Source organism: Perissodus microlepis, chromosome 20, assembly GCF_051167445.1.
Source record: "Perissodus microlepis isolate ML-2025 ecotype Zambia chromosome 20, ASM5116744v1, whole genome shotgun sequence".
NCBI lineage: Eukaryota > Metazoa > Chordata > Actinopteri > Cichliformes > Cichlidae > Perissodus > Perissodus microlepis.
Window position 1 is genome coordinate 35,522,916 of NC_140480.1, and position 20,258 is coordinate 35,543,173.

Below are 20,258 nucleotides of genomic sequence, written 5' to 3' on the forward strand. Positions count from 1 at the left end.
TGAGGGACCACATTTTCAGGAAACTCGACTTAAACATGAGCTAAGGTCATGAGGTCAAGCTCACTGACATTCAAATCCACCCGAGATTTTCAGTACGTGCACCTATGGTATCGACTTCAAACTCCTCCATTGCTGTTCTCAAGTTATGGTGTTCACAAAGTCGGGGTCCCCGCCGCCGGCCCACCCAACCGCCCGGTGGAGTGACGAAAACGTCCCCGTCTTACGACAGAGAGCTACAAACATCCACGTTGTTTCAGTCAGCTGATTGTAGGCCCAGTGCCAGGAGGAAAATGTTGGCGTGTACAGTGATACAGTTTTCAAACAGTGCAGATGTGGACATTACTTTTATTTTTATTGAACAAAAGGACAAGAGTGTAACGGTGAAGTGCAAACTGCATCCAGGACACAAACATCTGTATTACACTGCTAACATCTGTACAGACAGCATGCTAACACTAAGCTAGCCAAGAAGCCAGAGTGATGTTAAAGCTGTGCAGACTCCAGTCCAGCAGCCAGAGCCTGAACTCCAGCAGCTAACAAACTGATGAGCAGTCGGGCTCTTTCTACCCGTTTCTATAGCAGCATCACCGTGACAGCTACAACATGTAGACGACGGTCTGCAATAGATGTCTGGCAGCCCTGGTAGGACCGCCAGAGTCTGGTTTCTCTTTTAGAGGGAGAGATAAGGAGGAAGAGGAGGGTGTCAACGAGGAGGAAGAGCAGAATACAAAAGATGGGGAAGCAGAGATAACAGGAGTCTGGGAGAAGATGTGACCGTATACATTTCTGCCTGCATGGAGCTCGAGATCAGGATTTCACCATTTCACTGAACACACACACACACACACACACACACACACACACACACACACAGAGGAGCGGCAGCTCTGCGGGTTCAGACAGGCTGCCTCACATTCCTCTCCCCTTTATTCAGGTGGGGGGTTAGATGGGCACACACACACACACACACACACACACACACACACACACACACACACACACACACACACACACACACACACACACACACACACACACACACACACACACACACACACAGCGCCCACCTACGTTCTTTCAGGACAAAAGTAGAACCTGAAGTCCCTCCCCCTCCGCTCTCCCAGCAAACACCGCCGATCCGCGGCCAGAATCACCTCCCGACTAAACATAAGAGCTGCAGGTTTCAGTGGTTTGTTCGTACGTTTGTCATTAACAGACGTGTCACATGCAAAAACACGCTGAGACATAAAAACAATGAAGGAAGGAAAATCAGCACAAACAGGCTGCGCAGCACCGAAACATCAGAATCACAGTTTTTATGTTTTTATGACCTTTTTCAGACATCAGTCGGTAAAATATTTAAACTGAACAGAAGCCGAAACGATGAAGTTCATTTGTTTACAGCTCTACAGGAGTGTGGATTTAATCACACCTTTAATCATCTTTGATGTGGACTTCAGCTTTGCTAATAACACTGAACACAACTACCCACAATTCACTTTGTTTGAATTAAAGCAGCGAGGCAGGAGCGACTTGAGGCTGTCCTCAGTCTGAACAATGGCAGAAATGGAAATTACTCCGGAGCCGTGTGGTAATAACATGAATCTGAGTTGTGACCTTGTGTATGTCAGTCCCCTCCTTTCTTTTTGTTTGGCCCTCCTTTTGTTGTCTTATGTTCAAATGTCTAATAAAACGTTAGCACGATGACGCTCCTCAGCTCATTTTAGAGCGCCATCCTCAGGGTTTAGTTCACACTGAGCCAAGATGGCAGCGAAGTCACAAAACCTTCCTGTGTGAGGACGATTAATGTTTGCAGGTAGAAGGTGACTTCTACAAACCCTCCACATCGATATCGGGCGCCGCCGCCTCCCTCTGTCCTTCTCTTTCTGTCGTTCATTCAGATCATTTCAAATGATCGTCGGAGATGTTGAAACGGTACAGATCAAATATTTCATTCCTGCATCGCTCCAACAAGCTCAGACAGACTTTTAAAAACCACTTTGGAATAATCTCACAATCCGATCCATCCTAACCCCACACGCTACTCAAAATTCCCACGGGAACTGAAACGTTCCAGCTCTCCTGAGGACAGAAGGACAGAGCTCTGGAAACGTTCGGCACCACAGAAGAAGAAGGAGGAGAGCAGCCGACACAGGGAGCAGACCTACCTGTCCGAGGTCCAGCGTGACGTTCACCTCGTTGAACTCAGTGCTGCGGGACAGCGGCGGGCTCTGCCACCATCGCTCCGTCCCGTCGATGGCGTTGGTGATGGGATGGGCGCGGTCGCTGTGGCCCTGGCTGCAGATGTCGCAGTACTGCCCCTGAGAAGAAACAGAAATCAATCATCCTGTTACACCAGCTGTTCGGGGAACATCTGCCCATGATGCGTCTCAAAGCGCCTCTTCGGCTGATGACAGGACAGCAGCGTTCCTCATGGCGGGGTCACGGCTGCTCCAGAACAGCACCGTGACATAGGGCTGCCACAAACGATTATTTTGATAGTCGACTAATCAGATCATCATCCATTGGATGTAAAACGTACAGCTTATTGCACCAGCAGCATCTGCTCTTATATAACTATCATTAGCTTACAGCTTGAAGTGTTTCAGGTGCTAAGTAAACATAAAGACAAGATGACAGTTTATTACATTTTAATGAAATCTGCAGATTGTTTCGGTGAAGTTTAATAAACTCCTTGCTATCTAAAATATAACAGGACACCGGAGTAAACTCTCGAGCATCTCACACTTCTGATAATCAGCTGTCTGCTGGACGTTTATTCAGCTGTGTAAAAACTATAACTTTGATCTCAGCCAAACCGATTTACTCAGGAACAAATAAAATACTGAAAAAAGCCAAACAATAACATTTTTAAGTTCTCTAAGTGACTTATATATGTTTAACCTGAGTAGCGAAAGACGGCGGTGGGTTTGAAAACGATTTGCCGGGAGTCCGGTGTTCTCACGGCTCTAGTGAGCCTTGCCCCCGGCTACCTATCGAGCTAGTGGGTAACAGACTCTCCGAAAACGTCGGAGCGCTTTTGAAAATATGTGGTGTCTTGATAAACTGAGCAGATATTTGAGGTTTACACAGCTGCATTCTCGCCTGAAAATATGTTAAACGTTTATTTTGTGACCCAGAAAGAATAATAAGAGTAATATTAAAACTAACTAGCTGCCACCATTGTTGGAAACTGAGCTGGGCCGCGCTATGAATTCTGGGATAGGTTGGGCCTCGAAGTATACACCCGACCCATCCTTCAAATCTGGGGGTCTTCGAATTTGGACCGTCTTCGTCGTGTGGCTGTAACGTAATCGGCCTACAAATGCGGTTTCAGGAGGATGCGGTTCCTGAATTTGGACACAGCTTCTTCTTCTTCTTCGGGGTTTAACGGCAGCTGGCATCCTTGTACATGCAGTGCTGCCATCTTCTGTTTCAGTCCGTTATTACACTCTTAAATCCTACTACTTATTCCTGCGTCTTTTGGGATCTTACAAAGCTTCAAACGACGCGTCGACTATTAAATCAGTCGTCGATTCTGATAGTCGACTAATCGTGGCAGCCCTAACCGTGATTCTGTTTTTCCTTTTCATTCATATTTCCTGTTTCTGTGAGCTTTTGCGCATTAACTCGTGTTCTAAACGCTTTGCCTGCTGGATTATTTTGGGCCTTTCCACCACACCGTTAGCCGGAGCAACGACCAAGCATGCATAATGTAAGGTTAATACATCACGGTGGTGGGTTTAGGTGGGGGCGGCTGCAGGTAGCTCCACAGTGCACACGCCCGCTGCAGACGTGACACCCACTTCGAGTCCCCGTTTCTGTCCTGGTGGTCCGCTCGGCCGTTTGGCCCAAAGTAAGCATTAGCATAAACTCAACAAGTGCCGACCTGAACAAAAACCCAGGTCAGGGGCCGTTATCACAGCAGGTCCCTGAGGTCAGAGGTCACGTCTCTGTGGCTCAAACCATCCCCCACTGTTTGATGAGCTGTTAGAGCTGAGCTGTGACACCAGAGCGCCGTTAGCTTTCGGTCAACAGCACGCTCTGCTGCAGGTCTCAGATCTGCTCACACGCCGGCCTCTGCCTCGTGGCTTTATTTGCCATCAGAAGCCAGAAAACCAGCAGCTGCTGATGCGACACAGAGGGCTGTGGATCAATCATGAAACTTCAGCTGAGTACAATGATGTGATCTGTTTTTTGCCAACACGCATTGTCTAACTGAAAACCTGCATGGAGTCACTCTCCTGCCGACCCTTTGGCCCAAAATAAGGTTTAAGCATCTTTTCTTCCTGAACACTAAACTTCTCCCCTCACACGTCTCTGCCTGAGCGCTGCTGTGTCTCCGTCTCTGCTCACTAGAGCGTGCTCGCCGCCTTGTACACCTCCTGCACTTTTAATGAATAAAAACACTCCCACATCGTGCTGTCAGGACACATTGTGTGTGTGTGAGACAGTGGAGCGACCTGGCTTAGAGGCCCCGCCCTCTCAGGCCAGCAGCCCTCGACCACATTTTTGGGGAACGTAGTTCCTGCAGCAGTGTCCGAGGATCAGGACGAGCTGCATAAGTACTGGGGCTGCGCTCAGTGTGGAGGAGGACAAACAGCAGCTGAATTCAGGCAGTAAACTGTAAAACGAGGTCTTCCTGTGCCCCCCGCCCCCCCTCGGAGGAATGTGAAGTCGCCTCAGGCTGCAGGTTTCTCTGCTCTGCTGCTTTCATTCTTTCTCCTCATCCTCCACCTTTATCTCCACCTCTGATCTCTGTGAACTTCAGTCTGAGCCTAACAGCCATCACCCCTGACTTCTGCAAACTCAACGTGAGCTGATTTTTATTTTTCCCCCCCAAACTCGATAATCTCGCGGTAAGATGGCGGGCGAGCCTGCTCTGATTGGACGACACGGGTCAGTCACTGTGAGGAATGCAGGGACAGGTGGGAGAGAGAGGGCAGTGAGTGTGCAGGTTATCACCCGCAGAGCTGCTGTAATGGTTAACCTGCTGATGCTGTTCATGAGCCTTTGCACTGATGAAAAACTCACACACACGCACACACGCACACACACTCACGCACACGCACACACGCGCGCACACACGCGCACACACGCACACACACTCACACACACGCACACTCACACACTCACACACACACACACACGCACACACACAGCTCTCTGCTTCCTTAAATCAGAGGCGAAACAGAGCCAACGAAGCCGAGCGTGAAATAACGAGCTGGCAGCAGCTTTGTGCACGCCGCCGACCTCCTCTGCTCTTCAGCGAGGAAGAAGAACCAGGTTACAGAGAGACGTCCACAGCTCAGCTACTTCATTTCTGTACTTCAGGTTTTATGGAAGTTTATTCTTTAGAAACATGAAAATCCAGGTTCAGAATTCTGCTTTTGTGTTTCCATGAGAACTTCACACGTCACACATCTGAAAATAAAACAACTGGAAATATGGACCATGAAGTCCTGGATGAATCACCTCAGTTCCTTAAGGTGCTTTCTACTGTAAGGTAAAGACCCTACAATGATGGAGGCAGACCCCAACCATCAGACAACCCCTTCTGAGGAGGGCCGAGTACAATAACCTCAGTTTGATCTGAATTAAGAAGCAGAAAGTTAGCGGCCATCCAGGTCTTTATGTCTTTGAGACATTCCTGCAGTTTAACTCATTGGTGTGTGTTATCTGGCTTCATGGACAGATAGAGCTGGGTGTCATCTGCATAGCACTGTAAATGTATGCTATGTCTTCTAATGATGCTGCCTAAGGGAAGCATGTATAAAGTAAACAGAATTGGTCCTAGCACTGAACCCTGTGGAACTCCATAATTAACCTCAGTGTGTGAAGAGGACTCTCCATTTACATGCACAAACTGGAGTCTATTAGATAGATATGATACAAACCACTGCAGTGCAGTACCTGTGTTGCATCTTCAAAAAATAAAAATACAATAACTGAGACTTACAATGAAGAATCGTTGCAACTGGTTTACTGAACCTTCTTTTCAGTGCATGTACAGAACATGAGTATCCATTTTCTTACTGCCTCCTACAGGACACACTCTTCTTCCACTTCCTTACATTAATGTAACACAGAACCACTACTGCCTCTGCTGGCGTTACCATTGTAACGACACACTCATTCTGTTTCTTTCAGATGAATAACAGGAACTTAGGATGTAGGTATCTATGAATAATAACTATTATGCATACTCATATATTTATATAACCAACTAATTTCTTGCGATACCACAACCTGTAACACCTACAGCTGCTCTAATCGCTGTAATTCATGAACAAACTGCAGGATTTGATTATTTTCGCACTGCTAAACTTACAGAACCCGCTGGTCTGAGATTGATGTGTCAGTGTGAAAGGTCCTCAGTTTATTACTGAATCTATTTTTGCATTACAAGATAAACCAGCTAAAAGAAGGTTTTTGCTTCAATGTGGAGGGGCCGTAAAGGGGAGGAGCTAAAGCAGCTAACTTGAGAGGATGGGTGAGGGGCTGCCACCAGACTCAGTTTTAGATAAAGAAGGATTATTTTAAACTGTGAGTCATGCAAAGCCCCGCTGACACAGACAAAGAGTAAACATGAGCTCGGGTGAAGTCTGGGACTGCTGCTCACGCTTACACGGGACGGTTCTCCCCTCTTACGCTCACTGATGCTTATAAACTCAGTCATAAGCCGATACCTTATAGTTACACATACGCACACACTGCGTGCTGCAACTACTCAGAGTGACGCCACGAGCACCTGCTTCAGATCTACACCTCACAGCGACTCACCTGGATGGTCTGGCTCGGGTCTCCGGACACCGGGCCCCCGACCAGCTTGCAGTACAGGTCCTGGACGCTCCTGCCGGTGTCGTCCTCCCCGCAGGTCGCCGTGGCGGTGATCTTCGTGCCCTCCGCCAGGTTAAAGTAGGGCGGGTGGAGGCTGTATCCGTTCACCCCGTTGGTGGGCAGCTCCTGGGCCGAGGCGAGGCGCCAGCAGCAGGTCACCAAAAGCGGCCACAGCAGCTCCGAGAGCCGCGCAGGACCGCTCACCATCATCCCACCTGCCCGACAAACTCCAGGAGCAAGCTTTGAGACGGGGTGGCGAAGTCTTAGAAAGTTACCGAGGCTGTGAGGGGGGGTCAAAGCTTCTGCGGGACCGGAGCGCGTGAAGTGAAAAAGCCGCAGAGAGGAAGAGGAGGCGCTGAGTCCTGGAGCGGAGCGCACAGCTTTCTGTCCTCTCCGAGAGTCGCTCCAGCAGGAACACTCAGTCCTCCCCCTCCCTCTCTCTCTCCTCACCCTCCCCTACCCCCATCTCTGGTCCGGCCCCAGAGGAGGAGGAGGGCGCAGAGCTTCCTCGTAGGCCTGCGGCCAACTGAAGCTGGTTTTAGTGGCTGAAGACTCGAATTTATGAGTTCTTGTTAGATAAACCATGTACCTGTTTGATGTCTGAGGTCTGGTTTTAGCAGCACGAATCAGAGTCCAGATCTGAGTGTACATGAAACGTCTTTGATTAAAATACTGATTGTTGTGTAAAAACAGACACGTGATTTAGTAAGACTGAAAGGTGCAACCTCAACCCAGAACACACGAAACAGCTGATGGAGAATGACACCTGCGCAGGCCTCAGAGACGGAGCCGCAGCTGCAGGAGGAGTACTTTAACCTGTGTACTTTAACTTGCAGTAGTTTAATTTGAACTTGAAGAAAGTGTCTTTCCTCAGTGTGCTGCATCACGTGATCCAGGGAATTACCTGCCCAGGTAATAAAACTGTTGCTGTCATCTGTTTATGAGCGCCGATCAAACTCCATTCGCAGATTGAAAACGGAGCGAGCGGCCGTTCACTGGCCTAGTTAAAGGTCAAAGCTGCAGGCAGCTGTGCTTGTGGACCTCTGAAGCTTCTGTCGTGGCTGTGTCATTCTTCTTCTGTGGTTATAATCCGCCCTCCTTGCTCTCTGCCTCCTGGGAGCTGGGGCAGCGTCTCTCAGACATTCGGCTAGTCTGTGGTTGGCATCCACAGAGACCAGCTAATCAAACCTGGAGCTCCGCCTACATGAGCGCTCTGTTAGTGCAGTGACCTCACAGCAGCCATATTATTGGTCACGTGATGTCATTAAAAATGCTCCAAAAGGCTCCAACAGCACAAAAACGGTCCACAGGTCCAGCTTAGCCTAGCAGCTACAGCCATCTGTGTCACCATCCACCTGTCAGTCACAGAGGCCACGCCCTAAAATTACAAACCTTAAACCAGGCGTGTTACACAAACACCCTCCCCGTACAGGTGTGATTATGGAGGAAATGATCCACAGAGACCCAACAGTTTGTGTATCAGGCTGTAAAGTTTTAACATGACTCACTGCTGCCTCTGCTGGACGTCAGAGGAACCACAGGGTTGATGGGAAACACCTGCAGAGCTGAGTGTGTTTCTCATGGAGGCTGCCATGTAATTACGTGGCTCCAGGAGCCACTTTAGAAGATTAAAGAGTTTTTCCCACACTCTCAAACACACAGATAAAAGGTGCTCAGGTGAGTCGGGCACAGTTCATACTGAACAGGTAGCTTTGGTTCAAGTTGCACAGGTTCTACAGTAGAATAGAATAGCTGTGTATTGTCCTTGTACATGTAGAACAAAACTGTGGCATGAGAAGTTTAGGCAACACAGGAAGAAAACACTGAGCATCACTGCTGTTTGGTCTCACACAGGAACACAACACCTCCACAAGTCAGTATCAGGTAGCCCCGCCCACATTATGCTATTCTGTAATCTGCAGAACATACAAATGAGTACTATGACAACACACACACACACTCACAAACAACAGGTGGGTGGGGCTGCGGTCCACGACATCATCCAGAGCCAGGAGTGCGAAAAACTGTGATAAACTGAGTGTTTAGAGCAGTCTGAACACGTGAGCTCATTACTAGACAGGAAGTGAGGAGAAGAAAAATCGGTCCATGAAGAGTTACTTCCTGCGTGGTGTTTGCTGCAGGAAATGGACTCTTAATGAAAGGAACGCGAACAAGAGACGAGGGAGAAATAAAGTGTGAAAAACTCACAGCGAGCCAAACACAGGAAGAGAAGAAGAAGAAAGAGGCCTTGGTGTTTCACCTCACTAATCCTGTCTTTCTCCCTGAACTCTATAACTAATCTACTTCATGGTTACCACAGAGACCAAAGGAGGAGCGAGGGATAGGTCACATGTTGTCATGGAAACTGCTAACTGCTCCATCAATTGAACCCACTCACCCCCGCCTCCCCAAACACACACACAGATGAAGAGGTCTGTGTGCAGCGAGGAACAAAGTTTGAAGTGAGCAGCGAACTGAGCTTCATTCAGGCTCTGATCCAGAGGTCAGCCCCAGAGACGCATCCGACATCCACGAGGTGTCCGCATCCTCCGAATAATGAGCTTCTGGGAGATTCACAGCAATACCCAGGGGAACACTGCAGAGCGCTGCGTGAAATAAAAACAGAATGAAATCATTTCCGACTCTCATCAATCCAAATTTATTGACACCACAGAAAACATTTAAAGAAGAAAATGAACCATTTCAATAAAGTTTGACTTTGATGGCGGCAACACGTCTGTAAAAGTTGGGACGGGTCGACAAAACGCTGAAAACTGAGAAGAGAAACAGATGGAGGAAGATTTATCAGGTGACCTGTCAGCAGCTGGGTCACCCTGTTCACCGAAGTCTATTTACCAACATACGTAAAGATATTACACATAAAAATACACAGAAACATTGGAAATCTGTTTTTGGCACAACACCGGTGTCACAGAAATGTCATGTGATGTGTTTACTGTCACCATTGTGCTCATCTAGATTTGACACAGCAGGGTTTGAGAGGACAGAGACGGGAAGTGAACGCTACCGTGTCGTATTTGCGATGCAAACAAAGCCCAGACGTGTTTATTTGTGTTCATTTGGGCCAGAGCGGCCTGCTCTCAGCGCCGTGTGTGTGAGCAGGTATGGACATGTCCGCCTCTTTGTTTCCTACAAGAAAAGCCTTCAAACACACTCCTGGTGGCCTCCTCCTCCTGAGTGCTGAGGACACGCCTCCCACAGGGGGAGGGGGTGACGGTGGGTTCACCTGTACAGCAGGTCAGACAGTCGGAGGCTCTTTGTAACAGGATTAAATCTGTGTGACCAAAATGTTTCAGTGAGTTTACACAGCAGGCTCCGCCCACCCCTGCTCTCCTCTCCCGTCTGCTCCTCCTTTGCTTTGAAGTCTAAAGAGACAAAGAGATGAGCCGAACAGAGACAGAGATGATGGAAAGACAGATAAAAGGGAGGAAGAGCAGGAGGTGAGGAGGTGAGGGAGTGCCACGAGGAGAAAGTAGGAAGAGAGACTGGGAGAAGCCGTCGCAGCTGCAATAAAACCCTGACAGAGACACGGCGGGGAGGGGTCTCAGGTACCTGCTTCACGTTCAGAACGTTGTTTGGCAAGCTGCAACTCGCTCGGCGCCAAAAACACTCAGACACGACCCAGCTTCAGCTTTTTCAAAAAAAAAACTTTAATCAGCAAAGAGTCAGACGAGCACAGCAGAAGGTTTCTCCTCTGATAACGAGGCCTTAGCACAGGGGTGGGCAATCCCAGTCCACGAGGGCCGGTGTCCTGCAGGTTTTAGATCTCACCTTGGGTCAACACACCTGAATCACATGATTAGTTCGTTACCAGGCCTCTGGAGAACTTCAGGACATGTTGAGGAGCTAATTTAGCCATTTAAATCAGCCGTGATGGTTCGAGGACACATCTAAAACCTGCAGGGACACCGGCCCTCGTGGACTGAGATTGCCCAGCCCTGCCTTAGCATCAGCTTATTATTATCATCAGTGTTCCAGTAACAAGGAAATATGTCCATGAAAGTCAAACAGCTGTTACTGGGTCAGCTGACCAAACAATCTATTCATTTTTGTCTGCAGCTCCAGCCGCTCAGCTTCATGGTTCTGTTTTTTATCTGGGAAATCATTTCTGCTTTTTGGATAAAACATCTGATTTTCACGGAGAACACTCACAACATTCAGATTCACAGAGCAGTGCGAGTGACCCTGAAGGCCTCGGGGAGACATACCTGGCAGCCCCAGAGGAGGAGGAGATGCTAGCCACCTGCTCAGAGGCTCACCTGAGGGACAATAAAGTGTGGGAACAGAGCTGTAAACCGGCCTCATTACAGACCCTGAAACCGCACGACGCCCCTCTCTGACCTCACATTCCCTCTCTAACCTCTCATTTCATTGGCTCACGTCGTCCTTACAGCCAGGTTGGGGCAGACGGTCACCCAAACATTAAAGGATGCTGTAACGGAGCTTCTCTCCACTCTTCTTTGTGTTTCACTGTGTGTGATCGTCCTCAGCAAGCAAGTTTCTACTGAGACAGACATGAAACTCTGGTTTGATGTGAGAAGTTCAGTCCCAGCTTTTCACATTTAACCTTGACCTTTGACCTCTGCAGAGAGGCTTGAGGATCCAGACTCTGATGAAGAACTGAATCTTTAAATATCACCATCATCTTCTTTTGCTCTTCGGCCCCACAAACAGATGATGAGCACTGTTCAGGTCTGGGTGAAGAGGAGGTGCACCTCCAGAGCTGAACACCTAAACCCACCTCTGAACACCGTGATGACGTAAAATAGAGTTGGATGTCTCAAAACCGGTCTTGGTCTCGAGACCACTTTTACGTGGTCTTGGTCTTGTCTTGACCTCAGATCCCTCAATCTTGTCTTGAGTCAACCATCAGCGGAGCGGGGGGTGTCTTACTGGGCTTAGGCCCGGGTCATCTTTTCAGAAGCCCGGGGTCTTTCGGAGTGTAATTTGTTTCATAGTTAGAGGCCTGACGGACAACTGTATAAAACAAAAACTACACACAATACTCGAAGCACATAACGCACAGTTGTAAATTCCCCCTAATTTTGGTATGATCCGAGCTCAGGCACTGGGCGACTGAGCACAGCACTGACGCATGTGAGCGAGGGGGGAGAAGCTGCTGCCTGCCAGTTTGCTGCAGACAGAGGAGAGTTTAAGTTTGACCAGGTACCAAAGCAAATCATTGGTACTGTACAAATAATGTAAATATGACGGTGAATCACAAAAGATTGATATCAAACTGATCACTTGACCCATATTACGTTACTCGCTCTTCGAGTGAATCAACAAATGGCGAAATGAAAAGCCGAACAACAACAATGCTGTTTCTTTAGAGAGTCTCAGCTTACATGTGTGTTTATTTCATATTTTCAGTTGTTTCCCTCCACGGCTAAATAAATCAGTAATGTACTGATATACAAGAATGGACATAAGGGGCTTCTTACAAAGAAAAAACTCTGGTAATGTTATTTGATATATTATGCTTTGTATGTTGTTCAGTATATTTCTATGCAAAACAAGAGGAATTTCAATACACAGCAGGATATTCACAGCTGAAACCAGATATTTACACTTTAGGGAGAAAACATAAAAACATTCTTTTACTGTTAAACATCAATTTAGAGTAAACTTGTTTTGTTTTGGATAAATAAATATTGAAATATCTTTTGAATTAGTTAAATGTCAGAATAAAGAGAGACAGAGCTTCTATTTTTATCACTTTCATCAAATGTAGGAGCACATGTACACTAAGTTTATTGTTAATTAATAAGAAACTCCAGACGATTCCATTCTGAGCTGAAGAAGCTTCTGATTGGTTAGTAGAGTCCATGTGAGTAAACTGGTGGCACAGCTGTGGATGCATATAAGGCAAAACACAGAGCCTGTTTCTGTGACATGGGAAAATCAAGAGATGTCAACCAAAACACCTGGAAGAGAATTGTGGAGCTCCATAAGTGTGGCTCAGTTTGAATACAATTTGGTGCCATTTACAATTAAGAAATACAGACAGTTTCTCTCTTTACTCTGAAAGTTAACAAATATGTTTTTATATTTATCTAAAAAAATAAACATTTAGTCTGATTTGAGAGAGGAACAGAGAGGGAGCAAGAGCAGGTGAGACACACATGTTAGTCACATGGTTGTTTGCCAAAACTCATCAGAACATGTATCCAGTGCCTAGTGTATCTTTTTAGATACCGTTTGTTACTTTTCAAACTCTATATTTATTAAGTTCTGCAGGCTTGTTTGCACAACAAGGATAAATAATTATATAAACTTTTCTGAATCTAAATAGTGGACTTTGGTAGAATTAAAAAATGAGTGTAGTGCAGGTCTATGATGATTTTTAGTGCTACTATCATCTAGTTCTGATTCTGGTTCTGTCTTGGTTAAGTTCTAAATAGTCCTGATTTTGAACTGTTGTAGTCCTGTTTTAATTCCGGATCAGTTCTGGGTCTGGTTGAATTGGGGTTTAGTCCTCATGTCTTGATGCAGCCCGACTTTGTTCTGCCTTGCTGCTTAATTAAAAAACTAGTTTAAGGTGTCCTGCATATGTGGTATATATTTTTCCCTATATGAAGTCATTCTTTTTTGAACAAAACTCAAAACACAGCCTAACAATCTTTCAGTCATTTCTAACCCCCATCCCACATGAACACTACCCTTTAGGGCTAAGCCCCGGGTGTATAAAATGTCTGGCTCCGCCTCTGGAGTCAACAGTATCCATAACACACAACGTAACGTTAATAATGTGTCATGCGCAAAAGCGTCAGCTCTAAGAGCCGTGCTTACAGAGCGCTTTGTAGTGAATCAGAAGAGCCGCTCCTCACTTAATTTCCTTTGGCTGCTCAGCTCTCACACAGTGGCTCAGCTATGCTCCAATCTCTCCATACTGTGGCCAATCACATGCGAGGATATAGGATAATATCATCATGTGAAAAACAGAGAGCGTGATGGACGCGACAGTCAAGTGGAGCGTGCGTCTGTCCTCTCAGTGAGAGACAGTAGACGGCGGTGAGGAGGGCTGTGCGAGAGCAAGAACACATAAATATGCCTGAGACCCGTAAACGAAGCAGCATCTGGCTGCAGCTTAAAGACTTTTTTGTCTCGTCTCGACTTGGTCTCGATACCCTCTGGTCTTGGTGTTGTCGTGGTTTAGGCGGTCTTGACTACAAGTCTAACGTAAAGTCACATGACCAGAGAAAGCCTGCACAGCAGAATTAACACCTTCACGTCGATGGAGCTCGCTGTGTTTCCTTCATTGTGCCCAGGTGCTGCTGTTAAATGAAAAGTTAATAGTTTTTCTTCCTGTTTGCAGGCTTGTATTTTTATCTCGTGCTGCCCCCTGTTGGATGATATAGGAAACTGTTTTTCCCTGGCTGTGGCTCCTCCCCTCTATGAAACACCTGCTTTTTATTGATTTTTGCCACCTGGACCAGTCTCAGGTGAACTTCATGTGCCCTTCAGGACCTGCTGGGACATCCTATGTTCATCATGATGATTCGGGCTTTTCAAAGGTAAAAGGTGAATTTACAAACCGCAGCATTGTACGTTTCTTCACAGGTTTATGAGTGTTAGGAGGACGATCCTGGTATTAACTGTACATTTAACCTCCTAGGACCTGCCGTCCACATATGTGGGCATCACATTTTGGGTTATTTAGACCAAAATACTCAATTTTGCTCTACATGGGCCTGATATCCACTTACGAGGACATTGTACTGCTATTGTTCTATCAAAATTTTAAATTAATATCCTCATTTGTGGCTCTTATTTTTCTTAAAAACAAAAATAAGGTTAAAAAAAAATCTGGTAATTCTTTGTTTTTACATTCATCGGGCCCCAATCAGCCCAAATATCAAAGAGAAATTAAAAATGCATGTTGTGGAAGAGTTCGGTTCTTAGGAGGTTAAAGGAGACCTTTCATCTGCTCTCACCTGTCCTGAGCAGACACCTATCAAACATGAAAGTTTACCCAGAATGCACTTTGAAGTTTTGACATCGAACTCTGATAACTGATCACAGGAACCAGACTTGAACCTCTGGGTTTCCTCTCAGGGGATAAAATATGACATCATTTATCAGCTTCATTGATCATTTGTGAAATCTCATTAGAGCCACAGTAAACTGCTGCTACGACAAACACACTTAGCACAATCTCAAAGCTCGGATTTACCTGAACAATGAGTCTGAGAGGAAATTATACCTGCTCTCACTCAGACCGTCACGGTTACTACAAACTCCAGCTGTGCACACACATCAGTGAAGTTTTAAAGGTAAACACACACATGCAGATCCATCGCTGCAGACAAATATGATGCTGAGATTTAAGAAAGCGCCTGCTCGGCAGAGAAAGAGACAATCTTGGTTAAATCTTTGCGGCCCTGCCCTCTGGAGGCGTTCGCTGATGCCTGAGAACGTGGTGCATCAGTTCCCTCTTGGCTCTCAGACCCACTGGAGCTCGCTGACCTTTCCTCCCCACAGAAACAGTTTGTAGTAACCTTTGACCCCCCCAAACCCACAGCTGACGTCCTTCAGCTGTTTGTGTTTAGCTGACGAGCACCAGCCTCTGGTTTTTATGCAGGTACAATAACTGAAGCCCTATTTTCAGCCAACACACTGAGCATGCTCAGACCCGTATGCGACCCATCAAACGTGAAGAAACGACAGCAGACGATTTTATTTTCTCATTTTATTTTCCAAACTGTCTCCAGCTGCACACACTCAGAAGTTCCTGCAAAAGAAAAACAGGAAACAGCTGTTAGACTCACACTTTAGACTTCCTGTCTTCCTTTAAACACTTTCACAATAAAGTGTCTCACATTAATAAAACTGATGACGCCACATGTTTGGCAGTGGCGCTCTAAATCCTGATGTTTAAACAGGAAGTTAAAGTTTACTGACTGTCCGCACAAACGCTCGCAGTGTTTTCAGGGTTAATGATGCAGGGAAATTAAAGCGGTTTAATGTGGATTAAGCCTCAGTGCCACCAGGCCATCATGCTCCTACAAAAGCGACGTCACATCGGCCGAGGCGAGCCGCTGCTTTGGTGTCGGGCGCCTCTAGATGTTTGTAACCTCTCATGTGACCGGCGGGTGTTACCGGCGTTTTAACGAGCTGTTGGTGCTGGAGCTCAGATTACTGCGATCACAGGAGGCGGTCCTCCTGCACCAGCTGACACTGAGCTATAAACGCTACGATGCTGTGCTGATGTCATGACCCCTTACTGTCACTTTATTTCCTCTGAGAGTTTTAGAGTTTGAACCTGATAAATCCTGACGTGTTACTGCTCCGTCTTTTTAAAGAACACTTCCAGCGATGTTGTTTTACTCGCACGACTCATCGCTCAGATATTTCATTTATTTTCTTTGGTGATCTTTGGTTAGCACTGCATCCTGTTTGTCTCCATCAGCTCGCCGTGTCTGAAAATCATTGTGCGTAAATACAGTTCTGTGACAGTGACGCGGCCGTCGCGTGGTTCGTGATCGAGGTCACCGATGACGTACTGGCTGAACGAAGCCGTGCTGTGACGCCACTGCACCCCAGCCTCACTTTAACAGTTTACGATCAAACGTGAGAGCTGCTTACTTCGCCACGACGCCGTCGTTCTTCGCCAGCCTCAGGATGGAGTCGTCAGACTCGCCCTGAAACACACAAACAGTCTGTTCAGATTTATAGAAAAAAAAAAAATAAAATCCCAGAGTCTCAGCCCTGAATCTGAGATGTCTGGGTTTGTTGTGGCTGCTCTCAGTGGTTCCACCTAGAACACTGAGGGCGTGTTTAATGTTCTGCTCACACTTACCATCCTGCGGATGGGGCCGCAGATGGCGTAGGTCTTGGACTGACCGTTGAAGCGTCCGGTCACCTTATCAACCTGAAACAAGACAAAAGAAACATTCAGACACCCGTCACTTTAACCACGAGCGGCCCGAGCATCACATCAGCGTTTCAGTTCCACACAACTCCAAACTGGAACATCCCACTGGAGCGTGGAACGGGAACAACGGTCCACCGGAGCATGGAACTGGAACGACTTTCTGTGAGCGAACATCAGTTTCCAGCTTCCCTCTGGTACCTCTGCGGTTCACACATCATGCAAATGTGTGTGCACGGCACGCAGAGCAGATCCAACGATAATGAGCCGCATTATTTACATACTCGTGAATTATGGAGCGCCGTCCTCTCGCTGCCTGCAGCACTTCCAACATGAAGAGTCCCAGCTCACACACACCAAGTCGTGAGCGGGCAGGTGTCCGCTGATCAGGTGACACACCTGTATGTTGCTATATGTCATTCATTTTAAAAATGCTACCTCAGGAACACGTCCAGCTGGGCGGTGCATCTGGACCCTTTGAGGTAACGGTGCACACCTGCATTTCCTGATGCCGCCATCATGCTAAAATCTTCTTTATTTTGAAAGCAGTTGAAAACAACCACAGCCGACAGAAAGTACTGTACATTGGAACGAAATAATAAAATTACATAAGGTATAGATAAAAGCCAAGTAAAAGAAAAATGTAAAATAATTAATTAGTTAGCTAATAACTAATTTAATCAGAAGAGAAACGAAGTCTCACTGAGGTCAAAAGCCAAAGAATAAAAATGGTTTTAAGATGCGTTTTAAAAGTGGACAGTGAAGCGGCCTCTCTAATGTGCAAGGGCAGGTTAGTCCATAATTCAGGAGCTATAGAAAAGGCCCCGCCCCCTCTGAGCTTCCTTCTGGATCTCCAGGAGCAGCCGGTCAGCTGACATAAGAGACCGACAGAGTGTGTGGAGATGAAGACGCTCAGAGAGCTAAAGCGGGGCAAGACTGTGAAAGTATTTAAACACAAACATAAGAATTTTAAAATGAACTCTAAAAGACACAGGCAGCCAGTGCAGTGAGGCCAGCACCGGGATTATGCTCTTTTTACCTGTTATCAGTCGTGCAGCGGCATTTTGAGCCAGCTGCAGACGTGACGGCAGCAACTGACTGAGTTACACTCTGCAGACAGGATGAAATAAAGGCATGGATCACTGAGCAGCACTAAAAGCATGATTACAAGTGCTGCCTAGAAAGAAAAGATTTCACTCTCGCCTTACATTATAAAAACTGGACTTCACCACTGCTCTGACTTGGTTGTCCAACTTATAATCACTGTCCAAATTAAAACCAAGTCAGTAATAACAGGTTTAAAATAAACTTTCAGGGGTCCCAAATCTACAGAGGAGCACTCACAAGGACCACTGGGTCCAAACACCAGCTACTATGTTTAAGGATCACAGCCCTGTGATGAGCTGCTCACTGGACTTCCAGCCCTCTCAGCTGGTCAGACCACAAGAGCAGAGATTTGATTGGATGAATGTGCCAGCAGAAACACAAACAGAGCAACGTTAACGTTACGCTGAGCGTTTCCCTGCTACAGGTCAGGTACCGGACTAAAGTCTGAGATGAGCTCAGACCAGGCTCGAGTTTCAGAAAACCATAAATGCAGCTCCGGGAGTCACCATGGCAACAGAAAACAGCTGGGTAACAGAATCATAAAAACATGGCTCTTTCTACCCATGTTTCCCACAGGCAGCACACACGGCATCAAAGGCGCCATGGCATGGCACGGCACGCTGCCAGGCGGCACACAGGAGGCAGCTGACCGAAGCCTGGTTGAAGCGCCCTTCCGACACAGTTGGTGTGGAGCATCTACAGTTTGTTGTACGTGTACAATGACAAAGGCTATTCTACTCCGTCTGTCTTTGAGGAACACAAACCCGGGGTTTCCCCTTATCTCAGGATCAACCTGCTGCCTGCCACCGAAAGACGACCCCAAACCACACAGGGCACGCTCTGTTCTCAAACGTCATCATCACTGGACCAGCTCTCACCTCAGCGATGTTGATCTGGATGGAAGCGTGGTCTTTGGCTCCGATGATCCTGTTGCTGGCAGAGCTGCAAACACACACACATACTTCATTAAACGTCAGCTCGCCATCACGTGTCTCTCTAACGTTCTTCCTCGCTGCTCTCACCATTTCCGCGGGACGTACAGGTCCACAAATTCACCGGCGTCGTTCTGCATGTTGGAGCTCGTTCGGGTGTCACCTGCAAACACGAAACACACAAACACGTCACACTTTTGAACACACACACAGCGCCGCCGCGATGCTAACAGGCTAACACAGGCACACAGCGCCGCCGCGATGCTAACACAGACACACAGCGCCGCCGCGATGCTAACACAGGCACACAGCGCCGCCGCGATGCTAACACAGGCACACAGCGCCGCCGCGATGCTAACACAGACACATAGCGCCGCCGCGATGCTAACACAGGCACACAGCGCCGCCGCGATGCTAACACAGGCACACAGCGCCGCCGCGATGCTAACACAGACACATAGCGCCGCCGCGATGCTAACAGCCAAACACCCGAGCCCACACTGCGGCCTCGTGCGGCTCTTTGCGGGACACAAACGCTAACATCAGCACACGTGGAGCCCGGGAGCCCCCCACACGCTACACACACACCCACAGCACGAGCCCGGCTCAGAAATCACAGCCAGCCGACGATAAAACACATTTTCAGACATTTTTACTCGGAGAGCGCGAGACACACGTACCGTGCAAGTTAAGTGGCGAAAAGGAAAGGGAGGAGCTTCGTCACCGGAAACACGTAAATCGCGTCTGCGTGTCTGATTTTCATGAAAACTATTTATTTTTTTTTAATTTTTAATTTCTAAAACCTTTCCTGTCGCCCGTAGAGCTGCCCGGTGCATTCTGGGATTATATTCACATTAAACTCTGACGGACCGTTTCAGCCTCGTTCACGCGCCACGCGTTAGTTGTTGCTCAGCTTTTCTGAGTGGCGACACCTATCGGTCAGGAGGAAATGCGAGCAGGGAGCCCTTGTACGAGGTCAGACCTGCACTAGTGATGTGCGATACCACTGATTTCCTTTCCGATCCAATACCAAGTAAAATTCAGGGTGGTATCGGCGATACTGATCCGATACCGACACTTTGTACAAAAACTTTTTTTTTACTGTATGTTTTATTGTATCTCAAATTATAAAAACTGAAGTTGTGTGCCATTTGAGCATGTTCAGCACTAAAGGACTCTGCGACAGACGTCTGTCTCGCCCTAGCAGCACCTGTCCCTCTCCTCCTCTTCAGTTCGCCTCAACATAAGCTCGTCGTATTCTGTGATATGATTTATTCTGAGGTGTTTGTCGAGGTCAGTGGAGCTGCCACAAAACCTCACTGTCTTGGCTGTTTGTGGAGGTAAAATACGTCCACACATGACTCCATTTACGCTCAGCCATTGTTGTGAGTGCGCACGCCAGGGGCTGTGACACAGTTATGCAGCCGTATTTCACACATGACTATGAAAGGCGGTAGAGGAAGTAGTTCCTTCCAGTGTAGACG

The 20,258-nt window shown here is 47.3% G+C and overlaps 2 protein-coding genes across 4 annotated transcripts in view; both read right to left on the reverse strand.

Moving 5' to 3' along the window:
• Positions 1-7,257, reverse strand: part of lama5 (laminin, alpha 5) — a 74,917-nt gene extending 67,660 nt beyond the window's left edge. For both annotated transcript variants that reach the window (XM_084916005.1, XM_084916004.1), the window contains exons 1-2: positions 6,784-7,257; positions 2,169-2,321 (exon numbers count right to left, since the gene is read on the reverse strand). In XM_084916005.1, coding sequence (XP_084772131.1) covers positions 2,169-2,321; positions 6,784-7,050 — 420 coding nt within the window. In that variant the 5' untranslated portion in view covers positions 7,051-7,257. The remainder of the gene's footprint in view (positions 1-2,168; positions 2,322-6,783) is intronic.
• Positions 7,258-15,538: 8,281 nt separating this feature from the next.
• Positions 15,539-19,488, reverse strand: rps21 (ribosomal protein S21). Of its 2 annotated transcripts, XM_084917808.1 has the most exons (6): positions 19,455-19,488; positions 18,865-18,937; positions 18,721-18,784; positions 16,664-16,735; positions 16,450-16,505; positions 15,539-15,595 (listed from the first exon to the last, which is right to left on the reverse strand). In XM_084917808.1, the coding sequence occupies exons 2-6, from the start codon at positions 18,912-18,914 to the stop codon at positions 15,586-15,588; spliced, it is 252 nt and encodes an 83-aa protein (XP_084773934.1). In that variant the 5' UTR covers positions 18,915-18,937; positions 19,455-19,488; the 3' UTR covers positions 15,539-15,585. The 2 variants fall into 2 exon arrangements, with proteins under 2 accessions (XP_084773934.1, XP_084773935.1); XM_084917809.1 differs by lacking the exon at positions 15,539-15,595 and having other exon boundaries at positions 16,446-16,505.
• Positions 19,489-20,258: the final 770 nt, after the last annotated feature.

Coding starts and splice junctions, on each gene's coding strand:
- rps21 (XM_084917808.1), bottom strand. CDS start 18,914: ATGCAGAACGACGCCGGTGAATTTGTGGACCTGTACGTCCCGCGGAAA. Junction 18,785..18,864: donor CTGTACGTCCCGCGGAAATG/GTGAGAGCAGCG, acceptor GTGTGTTTGCAG/CTCTGCCAGCAACAGGATCA. Junction 16,506..16,663: donor GCGGCCCCATCCGCAGGATG/GTAAGTGTGAGC, acceptor TGTGTGTTTCAG/GGCGAGTCTGACGACTCCAT.